General features: G+C 54.3%; 1 protein-coding gene across 3 annotated transcripts in view; it reads right to left on the reverse strand.

The window, feature by feature from the left end:
• The window catches only part of ADAM11 (ADAM metallopeptidase domain 11), a 50778-nt gene extending 31064 nt beyond the window's left edge, over positions 1-19714 (reverse strand). Inside the window, exons 1-9 of one of the 3 annotated variants that reach the window (XM_059726904.1) lie at positions 19520-19714; positions 19080-19267; positions 9838-9914; positions 8218-8284; positions 5161-5246; positions 4840-4906; positions 2028-2097; positions 1195-1262; positions 60-134 (exon numbers count right to left, since the gene is read on the reverse strand). In XM_059726904.1, the coding sequence (XP_059582887.1) occupies positions 60-134; positions 1195-1262; positions 2028-2097; positions 4840-4906; positions 5161-5246; positions 8218-8284; positions 9838-9914; positions 19080-19267; positions 19520-19577 (756 nt within the window). In that variant the 5' untranslated portion in view covers positions 19578-19714. The remainder of the gene's footprint in view (positions 1-59; positions 135-1194; positions 1263-2027; positions 2098-4839; positions 4907-5160; positions 5247-8217; positions 8285-9837; positions 9915-19079; positions 19268-19519) is intronic. The other 2 variants (XM_059726905.1, XM_059726903.1) reach the window with 2 other exon arrangements.
• Positions 19715-22842: the final 3128 nt, after the last annotated feature.

Consider the following 22842-nt stretch of genomic DNA (forward strand, 5'->3'; position numbering starts at 1 on the left):
GGTGGGTGGGCTAAGCCCCCTCCTCTCAGAAAGGCAGAGGCCTGGGCTGCATCACTCACCAGCTGATGGTCGTTGACCACCACAAGCTCAATGTACTTGGTCTCGCTGTGGACAGTGTGCTGAGCTCGCCGCACCTGAGGGGGCAAAGGAGAGATGTGAGAGAGACTCAAGGTGATGTCATCCATGCGTGGACAGGGACGTCCGGGGGACTGAGGGAATGGGCAGAGACAAAGGGAACGTTTTGCTGCTGGATACAGACAGGCTGTGGCTCTGGGCTCACTCATGGCCTGCTCGCCTGGATGCCTGCCTCACTTGGGGCTGGAGCGGCAGCTGCTGAGCCTGTCTCATGGCCAGCTCTGGCCTCACACAGCTCCCATTGGGCAGCTCCCCTGAGCAGTCAGCTTTCCTTTCTGTGAAGAAATAAGGAAGCAGGGGCCAAGTTCCCCCAGGGTACAGTATACTGGGGGTGGGGGCAGCAGGAAGGTCAGGACCCAGTGCCCACACTCCTGCAGGGCTTTGACAAGCCAGTGGAAGCTTTCCTGGCCTAGGGCAGAGAAGCAAAGAGGTGCCAGCTTCCAGCATGGCCTTCTGTTCTCCCTTGCCTGCAAAGAACAGTACAGGCTGGCCTATGCTTTGTCCCCTGCCAGGTCTCAACAGAGCCCCAGGGGAGTAGGGGCAGCTGCAAATACCTCCACCAGAAGATTACCGAAGGGTGGGCTGGGAGGGCTCTCCAGAGGCCATCTGATTCTATCCCATCCCACATCCAAGAGAAATGAATGGCAAGGCCAGGAGGCCACATCCTGATGCACAGGCATGACATGTGGGATGTGTTGGCCTGAATCAACAGCTCCTGTGACAGGCAGATTTGCTACTCCCATTGTGACCCTGCAGCCACATTGGAGGGAGAGAGCCAGCAGGAGTCACAGAGTCATCCTTGCCACAAAGGGACCCCAGGGGCAGAAGCCAGGCCAGTCTGGGTATTGCCTGCTGGAGAAGCTCCTCTGCCTTTTCCATATCAGGACAGCTCCCATGCAGCACTATGGGATTGGCAGCGTGGTCATAGCCCCTGTGCTGCAGCAAAGGGCTAGCTATATAGGACCCCTACGTGTGTATCCCCATCACTCCCTCCCCTCCCTGCTGAGAAGCAGCCCCACCTGCCCCCTCCCCAGCTGGTTGGCTAAGTAGAGCCCCTACCTGCCGCCGCCGCCTCAGTTTTGGTAAACTGGCTGGGACATAGTGATTCAGTGCAGCAGCCAGACAGCCTGGGAACATAAGGGGAGGACACAACAAGTGGAAGGTGATGAGGCTGAAGCCCCAAGGGAGCAATGGAGGGCTCTCAAAAATGCCAAGGGTCAGAGGGCTGTGGACCAACGTGAGGCCAGTCTGGTGAGGTCTCTGCAGGCCAGGAGGGCTGGGTAACCCCCCTGGCCAAGTGACCCAGCAAACACAGCTGGGGGAGGATAAGTTTACAGCTCACAGGCAATTTTGAAAAGTTAAAAATAATTTGTCTTTGGCAAGGGTGGAGGAAGGAACCAAAAAGAAATATTGCAGTATTGGAGGAATCTAATATAGAAATGTACAAATCCCAAAAATGTTCATCTGGGACTGAACAAAACACTGTGCTTTGAACTTTGACCTTTACCTTTGATCTTACTTTTTGAAAATAAAATTAAAGGCAATTTTGAACTGGAAAGTCACTGACAACCTGAAACTTTCCCATATTTAAATTGTAGTAAATAATTTCCTGGGGAAACCAACACAAATTCATACAATGTTATGGAAACACCGGGTCCAGGATTTTTCTGAAAACTGTTCCAAGTGAGCCTGTTTGCCCAGGTCTGCATGAGGGAGGAGAACTCAATCCTCAGCCCAAGTCTGTCTGGGCCATCGAGGCAGGCTTGCAGGATGGTTATAGTAGCATAGCAGCTCCTGCAGATCAGCTACGTGCTCCCCGCTTGGCTCAGTGGCCCCAACACAGGCCTCTGGACCTCTGTCATTTAGGTACAAATCCCACAGGCACCACTCACCTGGCTCTGTGCAGCCCTGACGATGGTGAGGAGCAGGCATGTGTTGGATCAGGTGAGGTTGAGGCCCCTGCTGCAGGGAACAAGAAAAAAGGAAGGCCACACTCTCACCTGGGCCACCCTCACTGTCCCAGAATAGGACCCAGCCCCAGGAGTCAAGATACTTTTGTCTGCCAAGCATGTACTGGGAGGGGTGGTCCATGCATGGGCTGGGAACATGAGTCTAGATAAGAAGTCCATGTCCCAGTTGGGGTGGTTTCATCTGCCTCACCAAATCCTGCCAGCACCAGGTATATATAGGATTATTCTCCACTCATGATCAGAACCAGTGGGGGCTGTGCCACAGCACTGGTGAGCAACCACTGAGCAGTACCACCATGCCACTGCTAACCCTGCCTTGCCCTAACACAGAGGGGCAGGAAGCCGGTGAGTGAGCCCTGTGCATGAGGAGAACCAGAGTGAAAGAGGCTGTGGAGTGAGATGTTACTAATGTCACTGCCCAGTTCTCTTCCCGGAGCAGCAAGGGAAGGGAGCATAGCTGGGGTACACTGAAGTCTTCTCAAGTTTCATCAGAGCCTCTCAAGAGAGGTCCCTGGTATTCAAGCCATGCTGAGCAAGAGCCAGGAATAAGACCACAGAGCACCCCCATCTGACCAAGCCTCTGAGTAGAGAGCAAGCACCCCATGTTACAAAGAAGAGCAGGAGAAATAGGGCATTTTGGCAGCTTGACACCCCCACCCAACCTCCACCCTGCCAAGTCCTGCACAAACAGTCCCAAAGCCAAGGATTTGCAAAGAGGACTAGGGTTACCATACATGTGGGTTTTCCCAGATATGTCCTCTTCTTGGGTTCTCCCATCTCCTTCTGGGAAGTTTTTAAAAATATAAAAAAATGTCCAAGATTTTGCTCTGCCTCTGCTCAGCACTGAAGTTTTTCCTGGCACTTTCCAGCTTGCCCTAGCAAGGAGCTGCTTGGGGCTGGGGGAAGCAGGAGAGGAGGATTGGAGGCCAGGGCATTACATGCATCTGCTCACAAGCCCAGGCAACGGCCAGCAGGGGAAGGGGGTGGAGGGTTCTTCAGGAGCAGCAGGAAGCTGCATAGGCAGCAGGGCTGGGGGGCAGGGGACTGAAGGTCAGGAGTGAGGGGCACTAGCAGGGCTAGCGGGGGGAGCAGGGGGCTCCAGGTTGAGCATGAGGGGCACCAGCTTGGCCCAGTGGGGTGGGGACTGTAGGCAGGGAGTGAGGGGCACTGGCAGGGCCAGGGGTCTCAACTCAGGAGTGAGGGGCACCAGCATGGTCTGGGGGGTGGGGGATTGTGGGTGAGGAGTGAGAGATAGCAGCAGGGCTGTGGGTGCTGTGGCTTGGGAGTGAGGTGCAGGGGCAGGGCATGAGCACAGGCATATCACCACCTCCCAACAGGTGTCCTCTTTTTTGAAACTGGAAATATGGTAACCCTACATAGGACCCCAAAGCAGCCCCAAGTAAGCATGCTTATGTTTCCCACCTACAAGAGACACGGTCAGAGAACAGGGGCTCCACCACTGACTACCTTTGCTGTGTGCTGCTGAACCTGCTGGACGCAGGATATCACTGGGTAGGATGGAGCCCCATTCCTGTGAAATCCTCACAGGGCAAGGGCTTTGTGACAGGCCCCATAGAAAGGAGGTAGAGGGCTCCACAGAGTGCATGTTCCTGACCCCCCCCCAGTGCAGTGCATCCCCTGACACTGGCCTCCCCACTACTCTGTGACCTGGGTCCCAGCACCAGCCTAACTGGAACTTCCCTGGCTGCACACCTTGGCCCCAGTGCCAAGGCCCTGGTGTAAGTAAGCCTCACTCAGATGAGGAGGCAAGTCTCAGCGATGGAGCCCATCTCCCTGCCCCAGAAGCTCTGCCTTCAGGCTTCACCCCTAAGTAACCCCTCCCTCCTGCCTTGCACTACACTGACACCACCGGATCATTAATTGATGACTGCGGGCAGCCTGAGGGGGGCAGTTTCCTAAAGGATGGGCCAGCAGCAGGGTTGCAGGGATGGAAAATACCAGGATAGGATTTCAGTCATTACCTGCTGCCAGGCAGCTGGGTTACCACCCTGAAGGTGTGTTGGGCCAGGGGAGAAGTGGCAGGGCGGGGAACACCAACCTGGGGCCATGGACACATGCAAAGACTCAGAGAGGCTCTGTGTGGCCAGAAAACCCTGCTGAGTTCTGAAGACCCCCAAACCAATCCATTCTGTAGAGACAGGTCAGTGCTGAGGTATGAGGGTATACCTAGGGTATGGGGAGCTAATGTAAGTGGAGTCTCCTTTCATTTGCTGCCATGGCAATAAGGGGTAAAGGTACACTGGGGAATACCTCTAGCTGCAACCACAGTTCTCAGGGCTATGCGGACTAGGGCTGGCAATACCAGGACATGGCACTGTGATCCTAGTCACCAGCACTAGAGTCCAAGCATCCAGGACCCAGAACTATAGTCCGAGTCCCCCAAACTTGGTACTGGACACCAAGCACTCAGGACCCGTCACCAGAGTCAAAGTTGCCAGAACCTGGAAGTGGAGTCCTCCATGCTCAGGACCTGGCACCTGAGCGCGGAGAGAAGACGCAGGAGTCAAGCCCCTAGATCCCATCACGGGATTCTGAGCACCTGTAACTTAGCCCTGGAGGCTGAACTAGGAGCAAGGTGGGCTCTTGTTCTGTAGGTGGGCAGGGGTCAGTGACCTGGCCTGAGGCCTTCCCTTCACCTTCCCCTGGAAACAGGAGCTGAGGGAAAGCAAGCCATTCCTGGCAGGTGATGGAATTCCAGCCCAGCAGCCCTCACCTGTCTGTGCTCAGCTTGCCCATAGGGCTCAATCAGGTAGGTGTCCCTCCCATCCGAGAAGACGCCACTGCAAGGGAAGCAGAGACATGGGCACCAACCACCCTCCAGCTTCCTCCTGTATGGGTAGGCAGCAAGGCACCCCAATTCCCTACCAAGGTGGAGGGTGCCAGTTTGCTGCCCCCAATGTCCCACATGGAGGCAGAAGAGGTCTCCTCCCACACACCCAAGGCTAATGCTATCCCAGAAGGAGGAGTCTGCAGCTAGGTCTGTCTGTTCCTGCAGCCCCCACCCTGTGCCCTGGCCCCCCAAAGTGGTACTCACTGCAGTCCTTGGCAGCTGGAAAGGGCCGCAAAGGAATGAGCCTGCCCTCGGAGCCCGCCCTGATAGTAACAATGCTCCCCCGAGCCCTGCAACATAAAATGAGGGGACAGGGAGAGGCATCAGATATCAGGTCACTTCAGGGAGACTCCAGAGCCCTGACCCCAAAGCAGGGAGGGAGCATGGTCAAGTGGGTGAAGCGAGGGACTGGGTGTCAGGGCCACAGGTTACTAATCCAGGTTGTGCCACTGATAACCCTGGGTGACCCTGAGTGAGTCGCAGGTCCCAACTCTTTCTACCTGTACGACAGGGATAGCGATCTATAGGCACTTTGTTTAGCAATGAAGGCTTTTGACAGAGAGCTTGGTTTGTTCCTCACATATTGGGGTGTGTCACACCTCCTCCCCCATTCAGGGCAGCGCACACCCACCCGCCAGTGTGTCACAAGAGCTCCAGAATGCAGCAGGGCAGTGCCACCCAGAACTGAGTCACATGCTCTGGAGGTATGCGCCCATGCCACCTGCATCCATGCCTGTGTGCACATCCAGCTGTCCCATGTGCTGGATCACTGGACATGGAGGAGAGGCCAAGGATGGAGATGCACCTTTTCCCCTCCATAAGGACGACTCTGTTGGCACTTGGCATGTCTGTGAGGCTACCTGGATACGAGTCCAGGCTCATGGGTCCTTTCCCTACATCTGTACCTATATATGTACCTCAACTTGTGTGTGTGCGTACTTGTGTCCTCTTATATGGATGTAAGCAGGTGTGTTTTTACCTGTCAGTGCACAGGCATCCATGCCTTTCTATGCACACATGTGCACACATACATGTGTGCACAAATGCATGTGCCCCAACAGAAATGTGCACTCATATGTGTGTACACTGGGCCTTCCCCACCCCCTGCATGTGCCTATCTGCCCAGGCACGTGTGTGCAGCCCTCCTCCACACACTCAAGTGCAGCTGGGCTTAAGTTGACGTGGAAGCAGCAGCCTCTGAAATCCCCTTCCTCTGCTGTGCCTATTTATAGGAGCTGCAGCCACACAGGTTAGCAGCTCCTCAGCCTCTGACCTGCAGAGGGGTGGCAGGGTTGCCTGGTCACCAAGAGGCCCCTCCAGGTTTGCTGAGGGGGTTGGGGGAGGCAGTACAGGAGTGGGAGCAGGCGAGGAGAGCTGGGGAGAGCCTGGTGAAGGGGAGGACACGGGCAGCCCAGCCTCTCCCTGCCTGCAGTGTGTGACTTTTGTATTCACTCAGCATTACTGCTGCTCCACTTAGAGGGCTGCCTTTGTGAGGAGCTGCACAGGGAAATCTGCATGACAGGCAGGGCTGCAGGGAGCAAGACAAGCCAGGCAATTTATGGAAACCCCATTCATCTTTTTAATGTGGCAGTGCCTGCTACTGACTGAGCATTAGCACCCCCTCCCCACTCATGCCCCTCCCCAGTCCTCTCCCACTTATATGGCCATGCTCCCAATGGCTCCGATTCCCTCCCACATGCACTAAAGGGCTGGTGCCCTTGTTCCTCCCCCTCCCCTCCCCTCCCCTCCCCTCCCCTCCCCTCCCCTCCCCCCCCCACCCCCCATCCTCACCAACAGGGGAGTGGGCTGCAATCTCACCTCTGGGAACTGCCAATACTGCAGGAATGCTAGAAGAAACCTGGGTAAGACCTAAAGGCCCCAGACCCCACAGCTGCCTACTGCCTCCATCTCTATCCCTCTCCTGTAACCCTGGGATGAGGACACAGCCCGTCAACTTCCAGTGACAGGAGCAGGCAGGGCAGGGTGAAAAAGAAAGAAGCATAGGGTGTTTGGCCATTATGTTCTGCAGCCTGCAGAGAGGTTACAGCTGGATGTAATCCCAGGTAGCACAAGCACATGGGATGGGGGAACATCACAGCCCCTGACCCCTAGGAACAACCAAGGACCTGTGTCCCCAGTCAGGCTGCAGCAGACCTTACCAGGGTAGGTCCTATGGCAGCTGGACCTACCCCACCCACCAGTAGGCCCCATGGCTAAAGGGAGAGGGGTCTCTTTTAACAGCACACAAATCTCAAGGCTGCCTGAGCTCTACATGGCTAGGGTCATGCCCACCTTCAGCTCCCTGCCACCAGCAGCAAGCTGCTGAGCCACTAGGTGCAGACTGGCTATGCAGCAGCTGCAGGTGAGGGAAAAGGCCTGGCCTGGATTTCCTTGCCCACTGGAGCCTGCCCAATCCAGGTCCTCTCCCTTGTATAGGGAGACACCCAGGCTGGCTCCTTTCCCTGGCACTGGTTCTGCTGCTGGCTCTCTCCCAAGACCAGACTCCGGAAAGGCCTGGAGTCTTTCCAGCTGTGACAGTGAGGTGCAGAAAATCCCAAGTTTGCCCTATAGAGAGCCTGTGCTCCTTGGCCCTGCCCCCAGCACCAGGAGGGTCTAGTTGGTACACAGGTGCAGGGCAGCACTGGTGTGTGCCTGCCCTCCTAAGCCAAGCTTGGTGCTGCCTTGGACAGACACTGCAGCCGGGGCACTGTATGCTGCTTGCCTCTGAGCTCATACAGAGCAGCCAGAAAAACTGTCTTGGAGCTCCACTCCAAGGGAGAGCACTGATCGACATGCATCACCCCAGACAGCTCCATGTTTCACCCCACCACCACTGTCCTCCCAGCCATCAGCACAGAGCTGGCTGATGCTGGTGAAAAAGCTCTGCCCTAGATTTATGTTTCCTTCAACTCTGAGCAGGCCCCACCATGCGGGGCGAGGGACAGGCCCCACAAACAGCTCCAGGTCTTCACAGACCAAAGATGAGAAAGTAAGATGAGTCCCCCAAGAGACAGCAACTCAGACAAGGTCATCTACAGGGACACAAGCACCGCCAGACTAGATCTGAGCCAGTTCCCAGGGAGCCGTCCCTGCCTGACCCTGATGCCCGCCATAGACCTCTGCTGCAGCCCCATGACTGCTTTCAGAAATGCCTCTGCCTGGCCCCTCCAAGTCCACAGCTGGCTGAGGACCCTGCCTGGACTGGTGATTCAGCAGCTGGCAAGCCCCTCCCCTCACGGCCTCAGTTTGTCCCACGCTTACCATGCTGCAACTTGTATTTCCGTCCTCCTCAAAGTGCCGTTCCACATAATGGGAGGAGAGCAGGTGACTGTCAGAGAAATGGGAGGATGAGAGCAATGAGGAGCTGGTACCGGTGGAGCAGGGAGGTCTGAGTCTGCAGGGGACCCATGCCAGACACAGACAACTGGCTCATCCCAAAGGGCTGTGTCCTGTGCCTTCTCCATGGACACAGCTGGAAGCCAGTGCATGCACCAGGGCAGAAGTCCCCTGCGATTCCACTCTGCCCACCCAGGGACTAGGAATCCATCTCCCCACTCCACTCCCTTCCAACATTGCATGCCTGCCTGAAGGATCAGGCACACCTACTCTAGTAAACAGACTCACGAGTCCCTGCCTGGCACACATCCTCTACACATCCCCAATGCTTACTCCTGTGCACACATGTGCACCCTGCCCCAGTGCGCATATTCTACCCACCCATACCTGCATGCACCCCATGTACACAGCTCTGCAGAAAAAGTTTCTGCTCCAGTGAGGGGGGTCTCCTCAGCCACACCTGCTCACTCACACATACACACATAGCCTGCCCCAAAGCATGGACTCTCCAGTCACACCTGCCCATGCACACCCTTTCCACTTGCTCGTTGCTGGGAAATCCCATCATGGGCTGCCAGTTACAAGTGCCCTCAGAAGGAGCTGCATGGTGCTAGAGTGGGAGAAGTACAGAGCTTGACCTCCGTTTTCCGGACATGTCCGAGTCTTGCTCCCCATCAGGGAAACCCAATCATCCCTCACTCCCGTTAATCACACCAGCTCCTGTTACACCTCAAGCTCTGGAGCTCACCTCATCCTGTCAATGACCGGGGCCTGAGGCTTCATTACCAGCACTGTGGCAGATCCAAAGGGCACCACGAAATATTAAGGGGACAGCTTACACCTGATGCCTGAACTCTGAGTCAGCCCAAGGCCCAAGCATTGTGCCAAGGCTCACACACAGCACACCCCCACTCTTCCTCAGGGCTGCGAATGTACAATGGCTCACAGTCTCACAACCACCCACCAAGATGCACACATCCAACACCGATGTAGGCTATAGAGATGCAGGGGTACAAGCTAACAGACACAGGCTCACTTGTTCTCACACACATCAACCCTAGTACAAGCTCATACATACACACACACACATACTCTTACACATAGGCATGAGCTTGGACATGAGTGCGCACACACACACACACATGCATGCATGCAGTCTCTTTCACAGTGTTGCTCGTGGCTACAGGCTCATACATACACACACATCTATGCATTCACACAGACCTATGTGTAATATCCAGGGGAGGACTATTGAGACCTTTGTTGTACTGACACGTACCATTGGCAGCTGGGCTGAGACCCAGGAAACCCATATCCCACCAGCCGTTGAAACTCCCCCTTCCAATGGCTGCTGTGGCTCCAGCACTGGGGAGTGGTTCCTGCGCCGGGGAGTGGTTCCTGCGCCAGCTACATCCCTCTTCCAGACCAAGAGTAGGCCAGGCTTCCCCCACTTTCACCCCACCCTGCCACATGCCTCAGCCCTGCCTTGCAGAGGCAGCCATGTGAAGACAGAGCCAGCACACCCATGGCCAGGGGGACACTTACTGGTTGAGCTCCAGATCCAGGGTGAAGGCTGAGCCAAAGGCATGAATGAGGAAGCTCACCTGAGCCAGGTGTACATACTGCAAGAAACAGAGGAAGAGGAGTGAGAACACCCCCTGCTCATTGCCGCAGGCAGGCAGGCTGGAGAGGCCACTGCTAGTGAGGGGCACACCAAATGCAACTGGGGCCGGTGGACTCAGTGAGCTAGAAAGTTAAAGACCTCTCTTCGCAACGCCAGCCACACCTCAGCATGGCTCCCGATGCTGCAGGCTAGCAGGGGGGCTCTCACTGTGTGAGCAGCACTATAACTGGAGAGAGGACAAAACGGTCTGCAAGTCTATATGGGTCCTAACAAAAATGGCAGATCAGTTCAGCACAGGGCCTTGTCCATGGGAACCAGAAGCTATTTGCCACCCCCAAGCAACCCCAAAAAATCTCTGTTCTGAGGGCTTCAGCAAAGCCACAAGCATTTTTGGGTGACCTGGCAATTTTGTTTAAGCTGATGTCAAACCCCCAACAAATAGCCAGGACCTCCACAATACACACCACATTTCTGCCCCCTTCCTCCCTCCCCACATCCCCTGGACCCATTGCTCCAGCATCTGGATGCTCCTTTACAAATGACCCTGGAATGCCACTGCCAGTGGTTCACCCTCACCTGCCTGCTGGGGTCCAGGCCTGGTTACTGCATCTCTAAAAAAGTTATAGCAGAAATGGAGGGAGTTCAGAGGGAGATGGAGAGAGATGAGAGATTGAAAAGACAGGGAATGGTTGAGAAAGGAGGCAAAGAAGGGACATGATGGACAGATTCAAAATAATACACACAACAAGGGAGATCAGGTGCTGCTATTCACTGGGCCTCCTGATCCAATTACAGGGAAGCATTTAATAATACTGAAAAGCAACACCACATGATGGGCTTGCTGGACTCACTGAGTGGCTGGTTGGATTCCAGAAGGGTACCATTTTTCACGGAATAAACTACTGAAACAAAAAAATGTTGTGCAGCTTTATCCCCATGTTAAAGAAGTGGAAACTGAGACTCAGAAGTCTGGATGGAACTTTGTTAATGACCTCTGTGTCTTACAGCAAATCTAAAACAGAGTTTCCCTATAGCTTCTGCTCCCCTCTGCTTGAACCTACCTAGGACACGTCCACTCCCCACTCACCTCAAAACACTTTGCAAACATTAATGAATAAAATTCACAGCCTCCCCACACCTGCAGTGGACATGTGTACACATGTGTACACACATATGCAGGTGGTGATGCAGGGAGACATACCATCCTCACAGTGTAGAGAGATCACAACTCAGAAAGACCACAGTACAATTGTGGACTTGGACACAGTAGGGGGGCAGGGACCGCCCCAGGTCACTCATTCCTGGACAGTGTGGTTTGGGTTTGGTTTCATGGATATGGGGTGTGGAGCACAGCAATGGCCAGAAAGAGGCTGTAACCCTCCTGTCCTCAGCTGTGGTGAACAGACAGCATTCTGCTTTCTTGATGCAGATACCACATGGACAGATTCTGTGCAATCCCTGCCCCTCCAGCTCTGGTAAAGCACCTCATTCTAAATTCATAGCCCCCTATGCCTCCCCAGCTCTGCCCATGCCCCTCAGACCTGATTCACAGCCCCCTGTTCTCCCAGTTCTGGGCTCTCCACACACATATATGCACACCCTCCATCCTGACTCTCATACAAATCAGTGATGCACTTGAGTTCTGACCTGCAACATGCAAGCAGAGACCAACAACCAGACTTGTTCCTAGCTGGGTGGAAGCTGTGATAGACACAGGACAATGCCACTGAGATCAAGATAGATATTGTTTTTCCCTTGAAGGAAATAACTGGCCTGTGGAAGTGCTACCTGCAAGATCCCACTGAGGTCTCCAGGTCAGAAGGATCCAGACAGAATGAGAAAGTGGTTCTCAACCTTTTTAGACTCAAAGCACCTTGCCATTAGATTCAAGGCATCCCTCAGAAAATGCCAGCTCTTAGTTTTCATCTGTTTGTTGACTGCAGAAAAATAATACAGCAACTTTTCTATTGCAAAGAGCTCAGGAAAACCACAACAGGTTCTCTGGGTTTCTCTTTTGAATCATGTTTGCATAGCTAACAGTGCAGCATTGCTTAGCACCCTGCTTGGGAATCACTGAGATGAGACATTGACATGAGTGCTGAGAATACTGCCCGCAGATACCCTGCCTCTTTGCACACAGAGTTACCTCTCTTGTTAGCAACATAAAGCAGCTGTGGGAGCCTTGGGTTATTTCCTTCTGAGGTATCTTTGAATCTAACCCAACACCTACTGAAGACAAAGGAAAGGCTCCAACCGGCTGCCCACACCTTTGAATCAGGCCCTCAAGGCCAGACTTTTGCAGAGCTCAACTGAGCAGGCAGGGGGGCACTGGGAAGCCTGCCCCTGGGAATGCAATCCAGTGGGTGGTCTCACACCTCCTGTAGCAGCACTGAATGCTGGCCATAGCTAGAAACAGGTCACTGCTGTGATTGGGTTTGCACTTTCTACACACCCCCCTCTGCAGAGACCAGCTCCCCCTCGAGAGTGGTGAAGAGCTGGGTGAACAGCACATATCAAGCAGAAGTGAACAGGGCAGGTCTGTGCAGTGAAATCAGCAGCTCTCCTGGGCATTGGGTGTTTTGGTCTCAGAGGCAGAGATTCCAGGTCAGCAGTCTTACAGAACAGACGCTTAACAAGAGGGACCAGAGTCGGAGTCCATCCCAGGATAATTCTGCAACAAAAAACCCCCTGTGCAAGGAGTGTCAATGATGGGGCTGTCTCCAGAGGAGCAGAGCCCGGCATATGCTTTGCTAGCTGGGAGGAGAAGCAGCTGGGACAGTCAGGTGACTGGGGATAAACGGGCAGCAGGATGCCTGCACAGGGATGCCTGAACCGTAGATGAATGACTGGCTCACTGCCCAGCTGCATGAATGAATGAGTCCGTACTCCATTTCTCTGGTGCTTCTCCCCAAGATCCTAAGCTGGCAGATGCCTGTCAGAGTTTCTCCTGGCTCCTGCACTCCTTCCCCAGATCCCCGTTAGAAAAGCCCTTGCAGAGGGCTGCAGCACTCACTCCTCAGCCACCTCACAGCTTCCAGAGCTCACAACCTAATTCTTTACAGTGTTTGTTGGGAAGGGCATGAGATGGAAACTTCCCTCTCCCTGGAGGCTGGCTGGGACCCCCAGGCATGCCATTCCCCTAAGTGAAGAGCACTGTGTGAACTGATATAGCAGCTAGTCCCCAGCTGTCTGGAATCTGGAACACAAACCAGCTACCATCACATCTTCAGTGTCACCCTCCACAGCCACATGGCACTTGCTTCCAAAGGACACCAACCAGACAACACTGCACATATGAGACACAGGTAAAACAGCAAGCTGCTTCCGTCTCCAGCCTACAAACCAACAATCCTGCAGCCTTTGCCTGGTTCTGCTGCAGAAACCAGAGGCTCTAGTCACAGCTTCTTGGAGTCCTGAACTACCAATGCCATATTTCTGGGGTCTTCATCTATGATGCTCAGGCTTGAGGGCAGCGAGAGAGTGGCATTGCAAAAGTAACCCCAGCTGCTGAGCAGGTCAGTGATCTCAGTGCATTACAGAAGGGGAAACCAAGGCACCAAGCAGAGACAGGACATGCCAAGGGCCCCCAACGCTAGATACTGACCCAGTCCAAACATTATCAGCGTTGTTGGGGGGGGGGTTGTTTAAACCCAAAAAAATTCTGTCCTGGCTCAGCCCAAACCAAGGTGTTTTCCAGTTTTGTCAACTTGGCCACAGAACCAGAAAACCCATCACTTGGCCCACTCTGATCTGGACAGCCCTACACTTCTCAGCAGCCCTGAACTAACAAACCAATGCACATGGATAACAGAAAAAGGACACAGGTATTATTCCCTGCCCGTTCCTTGGAGGTTCTCACTTCCTCTGTGAGAACAAACCAGCCAGGTAGCACTGGCAGCAGGCTGGATGTCAGGGGATGTGGGCTGCAGGCCTGGCCCTGCTGGTGATCTGCACTGCAATATTCACATGCCAAATGGACTTAATGCCACTTCATATTTCCCAAAAGTTGTATGAGGCTTGACTCATTAACAACACCTCAGACAGGGGGTGCTACAAAAGCACAGGATGTTGCCAAAGACACTGGACTGTGGGTTGTGTGCATCTTTGGGAAAAAAGAGGATAAACATCATGGGATCATAGGGAAGTAGGGCTGGAAGGGACCTCACAAGGTCATCTCAGCTAGCCCCCTACTCAAGACAGGAACATCTGTGACTAAACCATCCCAGACAAGTGTCTGTCCAACCTGCTCTTGAAAACTTTTAAGGACAGTGATTCCACAGCTTCTCTAGGTAGCCTGTTCCCATGACTGACCACCCTCCTAGTCAGAAAGTTCCTCCTAAATCTCCAACCTAAATTTCTCCTGCTGAAGCTTGAGTCCTGTCCACTATGGTCATGAAGAAAAGCCCATCTCCATGCTCTCTGTAATTGCCCTTCTGGTATCTGAAGACTGTTATCAAATCCCTCAGGTCACATCCCCACATGTAGAGGCATGTGCTTGCAGTGGCCAAAAAATATCAGCACAAATTTGTGCTGCTACTTTTTGCTGCTGCGCATGCCCCTGCACAAGCATTTTGGTGTGGGGCAAAATGCCCCGCTTCAGGGAAACTGCTGTTTCCCTGCTCCTCCTGGCTCCTGCCATGCTGGAGGAACCGGAGTGGAACTAGAGGAAGGGAGATGCTCTGGCCAGCAGCCAAAGTATCTCCCAAGAGGACCAAGCTGCCATGTCTGCCTGCATATACTCCTGTAGCATACACTGTGCTGCTTTTTTTCATGATGTTTTTTTGCTACCAGGATTTCCCAGTAGCAAATTTTGCCCCCACACTGCAACTCTGCAACATGGGTCACATTTTAATATTCCAAGAGTGCAATTTGTGGTATTGTAAAGAGGTTTGTGGAACCACAAACCGCATATGCCTACACATCTGGATCCAACCTCAGTCTTCTTTTCTCCAGACTAAATAACCCTAGTTCTTTCTGCCTTTCCTCATGAGTCACACCTCTCAGGCCCCTAATCATTTTTTGTTGCTCTGCACTGGACTGTTCCCAAACTGTCCATGTCCTTCTTCAAGTACAGGGCCCAAAAGTGGAGTCCATACTCCATGTGAAGCCTCACCAGTGCTGAACAGAGCAGGAGAATCAGTTCCCTTGATTTGCAAGGGACACCCTTGTTAATACAACCCAGGATGCTGTTGGCTTTTCTTGCAACAAGAGCACGCTGATGGCTCATATTTAGCTTATGGTTCACTGTAACCCACAGGTCCCCCTCTGCAGTCCCACAGCCCAGCCAGTTATTCCCTAGTCTGTATTTGTGCATACCATGATTCCATCCCAAGTGAAGGACTTTGCACTTGTCCTGGTTGAAGTTGGTCTAATTGATGTTGGACCACTTCTCCAGTCCATCCAGGTCATTCTGGATCCTAGCTAGCCCTGCCCTCCAGAGCATCTGTAACTCCACCCAACTTGGTGTCATCCACAAATTTGCTAAATGAGAATAAAACAGGTAGAGGTCAGGCTCATGCTCAGAGCAACTACATCCTTGGACTGCATTGCAGCCCAGAAGGCAAGAGCTTGGCACTAAAAGGAAAGGGGGAAAAAGGAGAAAAGAAGGCAGAGGGGGGAAAGTGAGAACACCATAAACAAACCTAGCATAAAAAGCTCCTGTGACTGAGGTCAGTCAGGAAGAATAGTGACATTCCAGGGTGGGACAGGGGCTGGCAGTGGTCCAAAGAACTAGCTGTGTTTGATAGCATTGGTCCGTCATTGACCCCTGTGCAGTGCAAGATCCCCCGGACACCCCCATCTGAACAACTGCAAAGAAGCCTCCCCACCTTTGCAGTATCCCTCACTGAGCCTCTAAAGACCTCAGACTCTGCCAAAAGACAGGGTTCTTCCCAAATGCCCACCACAAGCCTCAAAGGCTGGCAGGGACCCAGAGCTTGCTAATGGCAAGATCCCTGCCCCAAAGTCAACTGGGGTTGATAAGAGTCTTTCCAGTACTACTAGTAACTGCTGGATCAGGCCTTAGCACATCCCGAGTATGCTGCAGACAGACTCCTGCACCAGCCCCACAGGGAGGCAATAGAGTCCAAGCCCCAGTATGGGGTCTCAGGCCTGAGTGGCTCTGACAAACACAAGGCTTTCCATGCTCCTCTGAAGGACCCTGCAGCCAGGTGACCCATTCCCAAAGGTGGCCAGAAATGTCATCGCCAGCTGATGCCCTGCATCAGAAACACCCCAGGCCTCAAAGCAAAATTGTCCCAGAGCCCCTGGTAGAGGGGGAAGGGACCTCTGTCCCAACTTCCCCAGGGAAGAGCCACAGCCTTGGCTTTTTTCAGCCCTGTGCTTTACTTTGCGTTGCGTTCCTACAGTGAATTGTTCACTCTGCCATTCCCACAGGAGTTCTGCTCCCTGAGAAAAGGTTAGAGGCAAAAGGACCCAACTCGGCTTCCCAAAAGCAAAAGGGTGCCAATGTAGCAGCACTGAGGAGGATCTGAACCTGGCAAAGGTGATGTGGGAGGAGTACAGGGGGGCACATATCTACCCAAATTTCTATGCCAACAGCAGGGTGCAAGGCTCCAGCCCAGCCAGAGCTAGCACCTGGCAACAGGGGGGCTGGCGGCGCAGAATTGTGCCCCTCCACTGTCAACACTTACACATCATCTATGGAAACTGGGCCCTTCAAGACTACAGCACAGGTTGCTCCCAAAGCCAGAAGCAGAAATAGGTTATTATTGATCTAATGAATCAGCTGCTAGACAGCAACACAACATAAACACCAGTGCTGGGAGCATGAAGCTGTGCTGGGCACCTGCTCCCTTTAAATCCTCTCCCCAGTAACACCCCTGATTCAGAGTAAGATTCCACCCCTGGCTGTCAGATTTGGGGCAAGGTCTGCATGTGGACCAGGCAGGTGTGGAGAAGGAGAGGGTGCAAGGGATGAATGCTGGGAGGACCCAGCAGGGCTCTGGCTTTTGGACACCTATGTTCAGAGCAAGGTTCGCTAGACTGTCCCACCCTGGGCCCCTGACAGGATACAAATCCCTTGTGGTACCGCAGGCCCAAACAGCAAGCACAAGTGTTTCCCAGGGGCCATCACCGGACATCATTGGACCTTTGCCCAGAAGGTCAATGAACAGCATGGCTCCCCCCATGTATAATGTACTGGAGGTGTCCATCTTGTTCTGGGAAGGGGCCGAGAGGTGGGGCAGGGTAACAGGGCAGCTGTGTACTTATATCACAGGCAGGCCTTCTGGCCAAAAAACACTGGGTTCAGATCCCACCTCTGCTGCCAACAGTCCCTGTGACCAAACACAAGGGCTCTGTGCCTGTTTCTTTGTTCCTCTAAAGGGGAATCTGATGTCCCACCCTTAAGAGTGCAGATGCTGTAACTAAACACACTGCTCCATTCTGATAAAAGTCCCCCTCCTTCACAGGTGGAAAAGCATTACTATCCCTGCTTGCTGGATGGGGAAACTGAGGCACACAGAAGTAAACAGATGGCTTGAACAGAGCAGCATGGGGGCCAGCAGCCTTGCCCCTCAGGTTTGTTCCCTGTCTACTGGGCCTTCTGTGGCAGAGACAGGCACCTATTGAGTGATTCACTACTGTATTGAGTGATTCATGCCAGGAAATATTAACCCACTAAACTATTGGCTCTGGGAGCAATACTGTTCCTTACTCTGTGTGTGCAGTACCCAGCAGTGCAGTCTGTAGTCACTACCATATTAATAACCAGGTGAGGAGGCTCACAGGGCATGGATCAATGGGGCTTCCTGTAACATGGAGATACCAATACCCAAACCTTCCTCTTCCAAGCCACAAGATATGAAATGGTTCAAGGCTGACTGAATAATCACAGAAACAGAATGAATACTCCCGCTCCCAGGCAGGGGCAGATGTAGGACCCAGTTTTGTGCTGGAATCTGCCAAAAAAAAACAGGCAGGGTTTCAGCAAGTGCCCGTGACTGTGTCCACCCCCATGGGAAGGCTATGAAGTTAACTGGGGGGCATTATGATAACTCACCCTGGTTACAGCAATTGTGCCTTCCTCCTCCTGTGCTCGAGTGATTATCCCATTCATTATGCATGAGCCCTGCCTATGCACTCCCGTTTAATCTATTTTAACACCCGCACACATACCTACAGTACCAAGATTTTAATGGAATACATTAAGAGATTCAGCAGCTGGTGGGAGGTGATGGATAGGCAGCCCCAGGAGACCAAATCCTCTGGTTTGGCCAGGGATGGTTCCACTGCAAGCAGCTCCCTGACAACACCACCCCCACGCTGTGCACTGTGCCTGGACAGGGGGCACGAGAGCAAGCTGGGAGTTTGGTTTCGTGGCAGCCAAATCTGTGCTGAAGGTATCGACACCCACATGCCAAGGCCCTCATCTAAACCCAAACTGGAAAACAAACCAGAGAAAGGAGCCCCCCTTCCCCCAAAATCCTCCCCCCACCCCCCATCCCTCCCACCCCCCCAGTCACAGCAGGTGTGGCAAAGGGACATTTCCCATGGACAGTTCACCCAAGGGGACCCCCCAGCCCAGGCTGCTCTCAGCATAGGGCAGGCATGCCACATGCAGAACAAGCAGCTTGTCCTTGCCCTGCAGACTGATGCTGGCAGAGGTCAGGGGAGAAGCCCATCTAAGCCCTCCACCTCTCCACTCCTGGCCAATCTGCAATGATAGTCGCAGCACAGGGGAATGCCCATCCTGCCAGGGACTGGTCTGAAAGACACTCAGCTACTACCATGTGGCCCGTACCAGCATGCACTAGCTCAGCACCCATACCCTCCTCCTCACCCTGGGCCCCATGCAACCGCGAGTGGTGTAGTGCCCCACTGGACTGAGCAGGGCGCTCCATACGATACCCAGTGTCGCGACACCAAGATACACTGACTTCAGCTCTGCTGTGGGGCACCCCAGGCAAGCCCCCACACTGCTCCCACCTGCTCTCTAAGGAATAGAAGACCCCCACCTTCAACTCAGGAGGGTGCCTTGCCACCCAGCCCTTCCAGATGGCGCGCGGTGCCCTCTGGCTCTCCTCCCAGCCCCGCGGGACAAGCCTCTCTGCCTCCCCCGGCCCCGTGGGGACCCTGCCCCCTCCTGCCGATGCCCTGAAAGACAGAGTGTTAAACGGGACGGTTGTACAGGTTCACTTACAGGGCCTCCGCCTTGAGGCTCATTCCTGACCCTGGTATCCAGCTGATGCTTCTGGACTTCTCCTCCTGAGATCTGCCTCACTAACCTGCTGGGGTGGGTGATTTCTGAAGCAACCGGCCTGGGGTCCCATCGGGTGTTGGGAGACCTCCGCCGCCAAGCACCGGGCTGCACAGCTGCCTGAGCGAGACCTGCCAGGGGGGCCAAAGGAGAGTACAAGGCACAGCTGCATTACAAGTGCCAGGCGGGGATGGCGATGGGGATGGGGGTGCAAGGCCAAGCTGGGGGTGAAGGGGGCAGGGGAGGGAGTGTTGCCTCATCTCCCAGAGGCGGGGAGGGACAGGCGGGTGGAGGGAGGGAGGCACTGCGGATGCAGCGGAAAAGACCGCAGTGGCAGCAAGCAGGGCGGGGGGGGGGTGTCAGGCGGGGAGGGGGCCGCTTACCTGACGGAGGCAGGAGGGAGAGCAGCGCCGCCAGCCCCCAGCTCTGCAGCAGGTGCATGGTCCCCTCATAACCCCGGCCCCAGCCCCACTGCCGCCGCCGCCGCTGGCAGGGAGGCGCCGCTGGCCCGGGCGGGCGCTAGGCGGCGGCGGGGCCCGCGGGCTGCGGCCGCTCCATGCCCCGCGCCGCCGGCCGCAGCCACGTGAGCGCCGAGCCCGGCCCAGCCCGGCCTCCCGCCTCCGCGCACTGCAGCGAGCGGCACCGCCGTAGCGCTCGGCCCAGCCCGGCCCTGTGTGGCGGGAGCCCGCCCTGGCCGGGGCCCTGCTGGCGGGGCTGGAGGGGAGCAAGCCACCGCAGCCGCAGCCGAGCGGGGCTCTTTAATTGCCTTGAAATTCCCCGCGCGTCTGGGGCCGGATCAGTGCCGGGTCCAGCAACCGAGCAGGGCTCAGTGGGTCAAGTCCGCCGCTCCCGCCCGCACTCCCCAGCCCATGGCAGGCGTCCAGCGTGCAAGGGATGCCCACGAGACTGGCTGCCCCTGGCCAGGAGGAGCGAGCTGGGGGGAGAGCCGAGAGCAGTCCCCACCGCCCTCAAGCGTGTAGCCGACACCCCCCCGTTGCGAGGCTCTAGTGGACTCCCGCGCCAGGCAGGGACGGGACTCCACCCTCGGCTGCACCAAGCCATTCAAGGGCGAGAAGACGGGGATCTCCCCTCCCGGGTCAGTAAAACCACCCCGGGCCAAAAGCCACCTCATGGTATCTCCCCTGCCAAGAGTTGCAGGTCTTTCGACAGGAGACTAGACGGCCTTCTCTGCCATCCTCCACACTTTTCTCTGCTTTGAGGGTGAAAGCCCCCCCCCCACCAAAACTGGCTGCCACTTTGAATCAGAGCCAGTTAGGGTTGGAAGGGCCCTCAGGAGGGCACCTAGTCCAACGCCTTGCTCAAAGCAGGACCATCATCCCCAACCAGATCACCCCAGCCAGAGCTTTGACTAGCCGGGTCCTGAAAACCTCTAAGGACGGAGCTTCCACCCCCTCTCTGGGTAACCTGTTAGTGCTTTACTACCCTCCTACTGAGAAAATTGTTCCTAATATCTAACCTAAACTGCCCTTGCTGTAACTTGAGACCATTGCTCCTTGTTCCGTCACCTGCCACCACTGAGAACAGTCTAGCTCCATCCTCTTCTGAACCCCCTTTCAGGTAGCTGAAGGTGGCGATTAAATCCCCCCTCAGTCTTCTCTTCTGTAGACTAAATAAGCCCAGCTCCCTCAGCCTCTCCTCGTAAGTCATGTGCCCCAGCACCTGAACCATTTTTGTTGCCCTCCGCTGGACTCTCTCCAACTTGTCCGCATCCTTTCTGTAGTGGGGGGCCCAAACCTGGACACAGGACTCCAGATGTGGCCTCACCAGTGCCGAACAGAAGTGAATGATCATTACTTCCCTTGATCTACTGGCAACGCACCTACCAACGCAGCCCAGGATGCCATTAGCATTCTTGACAACAAGGGCACCCTGCTGATTAATATTCATCTTCTTGTCCACTGTCATCCCAAGGTCCTTTTCTGCAGAGCTGCTGCCCAGCCAGTCAGCCCCCAGCCTGCACCAGTGCATGGGCTTGTTCTGTCCCGAGTGCAGCACTTTGCACTTGTCCTGGTTGAACCTCATGAGATCTCTTTTGGCCCAATCCTCCCATTTGTCTAGGTCACTCTGAATCCTAGCCCTACCCTCCAGTGTATCTACTACTCCCCCCAGCTTGGCGTCATCTGCAAGCCTGCTGAGGGTGCACTCCATCCCATCTTCTAAGTCATTGATGAAGATATCGAACACAACCAGCCTCAGGACCAATCCCTGGGGCACTCCACTTGATACCAGCTGCCAACTAGACATCAAAGTTCTTGATTACTACTCTTTGAGCTTGATGCGCCAGCCAGTTTTCTATCTACCTTACAGTCCATTCATCAAGCCAATACTTCCTGCAACAGCAAGAAGCCCATAGCTTGCCTGCAAGAATGTTGTGGGAGACCATATCAAAAGCCTTGCTAAAAATCAAGGTATACCACATCTGCATCATAGAAAGCAATCAGACTGGTCAGGCATGACTTTGCCCATTCTGACTGTTCCTAATCACCTTTTTCTTCTCCAAGTGCTTAGAAATGCATTCCTTGAGGATCTGTTCCATGATTTTTCCAGGGACTGAGGTGAAGTTGACTAGGCAGTAGTTTCCTTGATCCTCCTTTTAAACCAGACTTGAACTCACAACCTTCCCACCAGTAGCTTAGTACACAAACCCCTGAGCCAGACAGTGAGAACAATTGAGCTTCACTCTCTTTGGAACCACCTTTGTATTCCTGTAGTAAAAAAGAAATGATTGAAAACAAAGAACTGGCATTTTCCTTGGCAGGGGGAGGCGGGTGGGGGGAGGCTCTCGAGTCTATTGAGGGATACCTTGGCTCCAAAAAGGTTAAGAACCACTGGTCTAGGAAAAGTGAGCTTCTTTGACAACCAACTCAAAGCAGCAAGTTTCTCCCTTCCAGAGAGCAGACAGGATAAATAAGGACTTTGTCTAGACAGAGCACCTGGTGTTCACTCAAGTGCTCCAACATGGCTCAGGGCATCTCCATGGAGGGGTGGGGGCAGGCTCCCTCACATGCCAGATGGTAGAGGAGCAGCATCTGTTCCATGCTGTTACCATGGCCTGCCTCAGGCCTGCTACAGAGGGTCAGGGGAAGAGCTGATGGAGCCTGTTTGCATGGTTAGAAGCAGCAGGTCCATGGGAGCATATTGGGAACATGGCTTCAGCCCCATGGGATCCAAGGGCCCTGGATCTTCTTGCCTATGAGGCCTTGCAGGGTAAAGAGGACAGAGACTACCATATTTCTGCTGCTGTAACAGGTTAGGAGGTATGAGCAGACCAAGGCAGCACTGAGTCTTGGCATAGTTTCTGTCACTAATAAATCATACCTCAAGCTAGGCACTAGCCCATACCAGTCCCTACCTGAACCTGACAGCTGTCAATAGGCAGAGGGGTGGCAAGAAGCTGAAGCAGTGATGGCAACACCAGCATTAAGGGCCTGATTTGAGGCCAAGTGAAGTCACAGGGGATCTCTCTGCTGACTCCAGAGAGTTTCAGATCAGGCTTTTGATCCCTGCCTCCTGTCTTGTAGGATGAGGCCTTGTTCCATTGCTTTCCATGGACTTCTTAGAACAGCCCTGGACTGAATGAAGCCCCTTGGCAATGAGAGGGGAAGCTTCAGCCCTGCCTTGAGGGGACATGGGGCGAGGTAACCTCTGAGTGGCTGCTTGATCCACTTCCCTGTCTGTGGGAGCA

The sequence above is a fragment of the Alligator mississippiensis genome, chromosome 4 (genome assembly GCF_030867095.1).
Source record: "Alligator mississippiensis isolate rAllMis1 chromosome 4, rAllMis1, whole genome shotgun sequence".
Lineage (NCBI taxonomy): Eukaryota > Metazoa > Chordata > Crocodylia > Alligatoridae > Alligator > Alligator mississippiensis.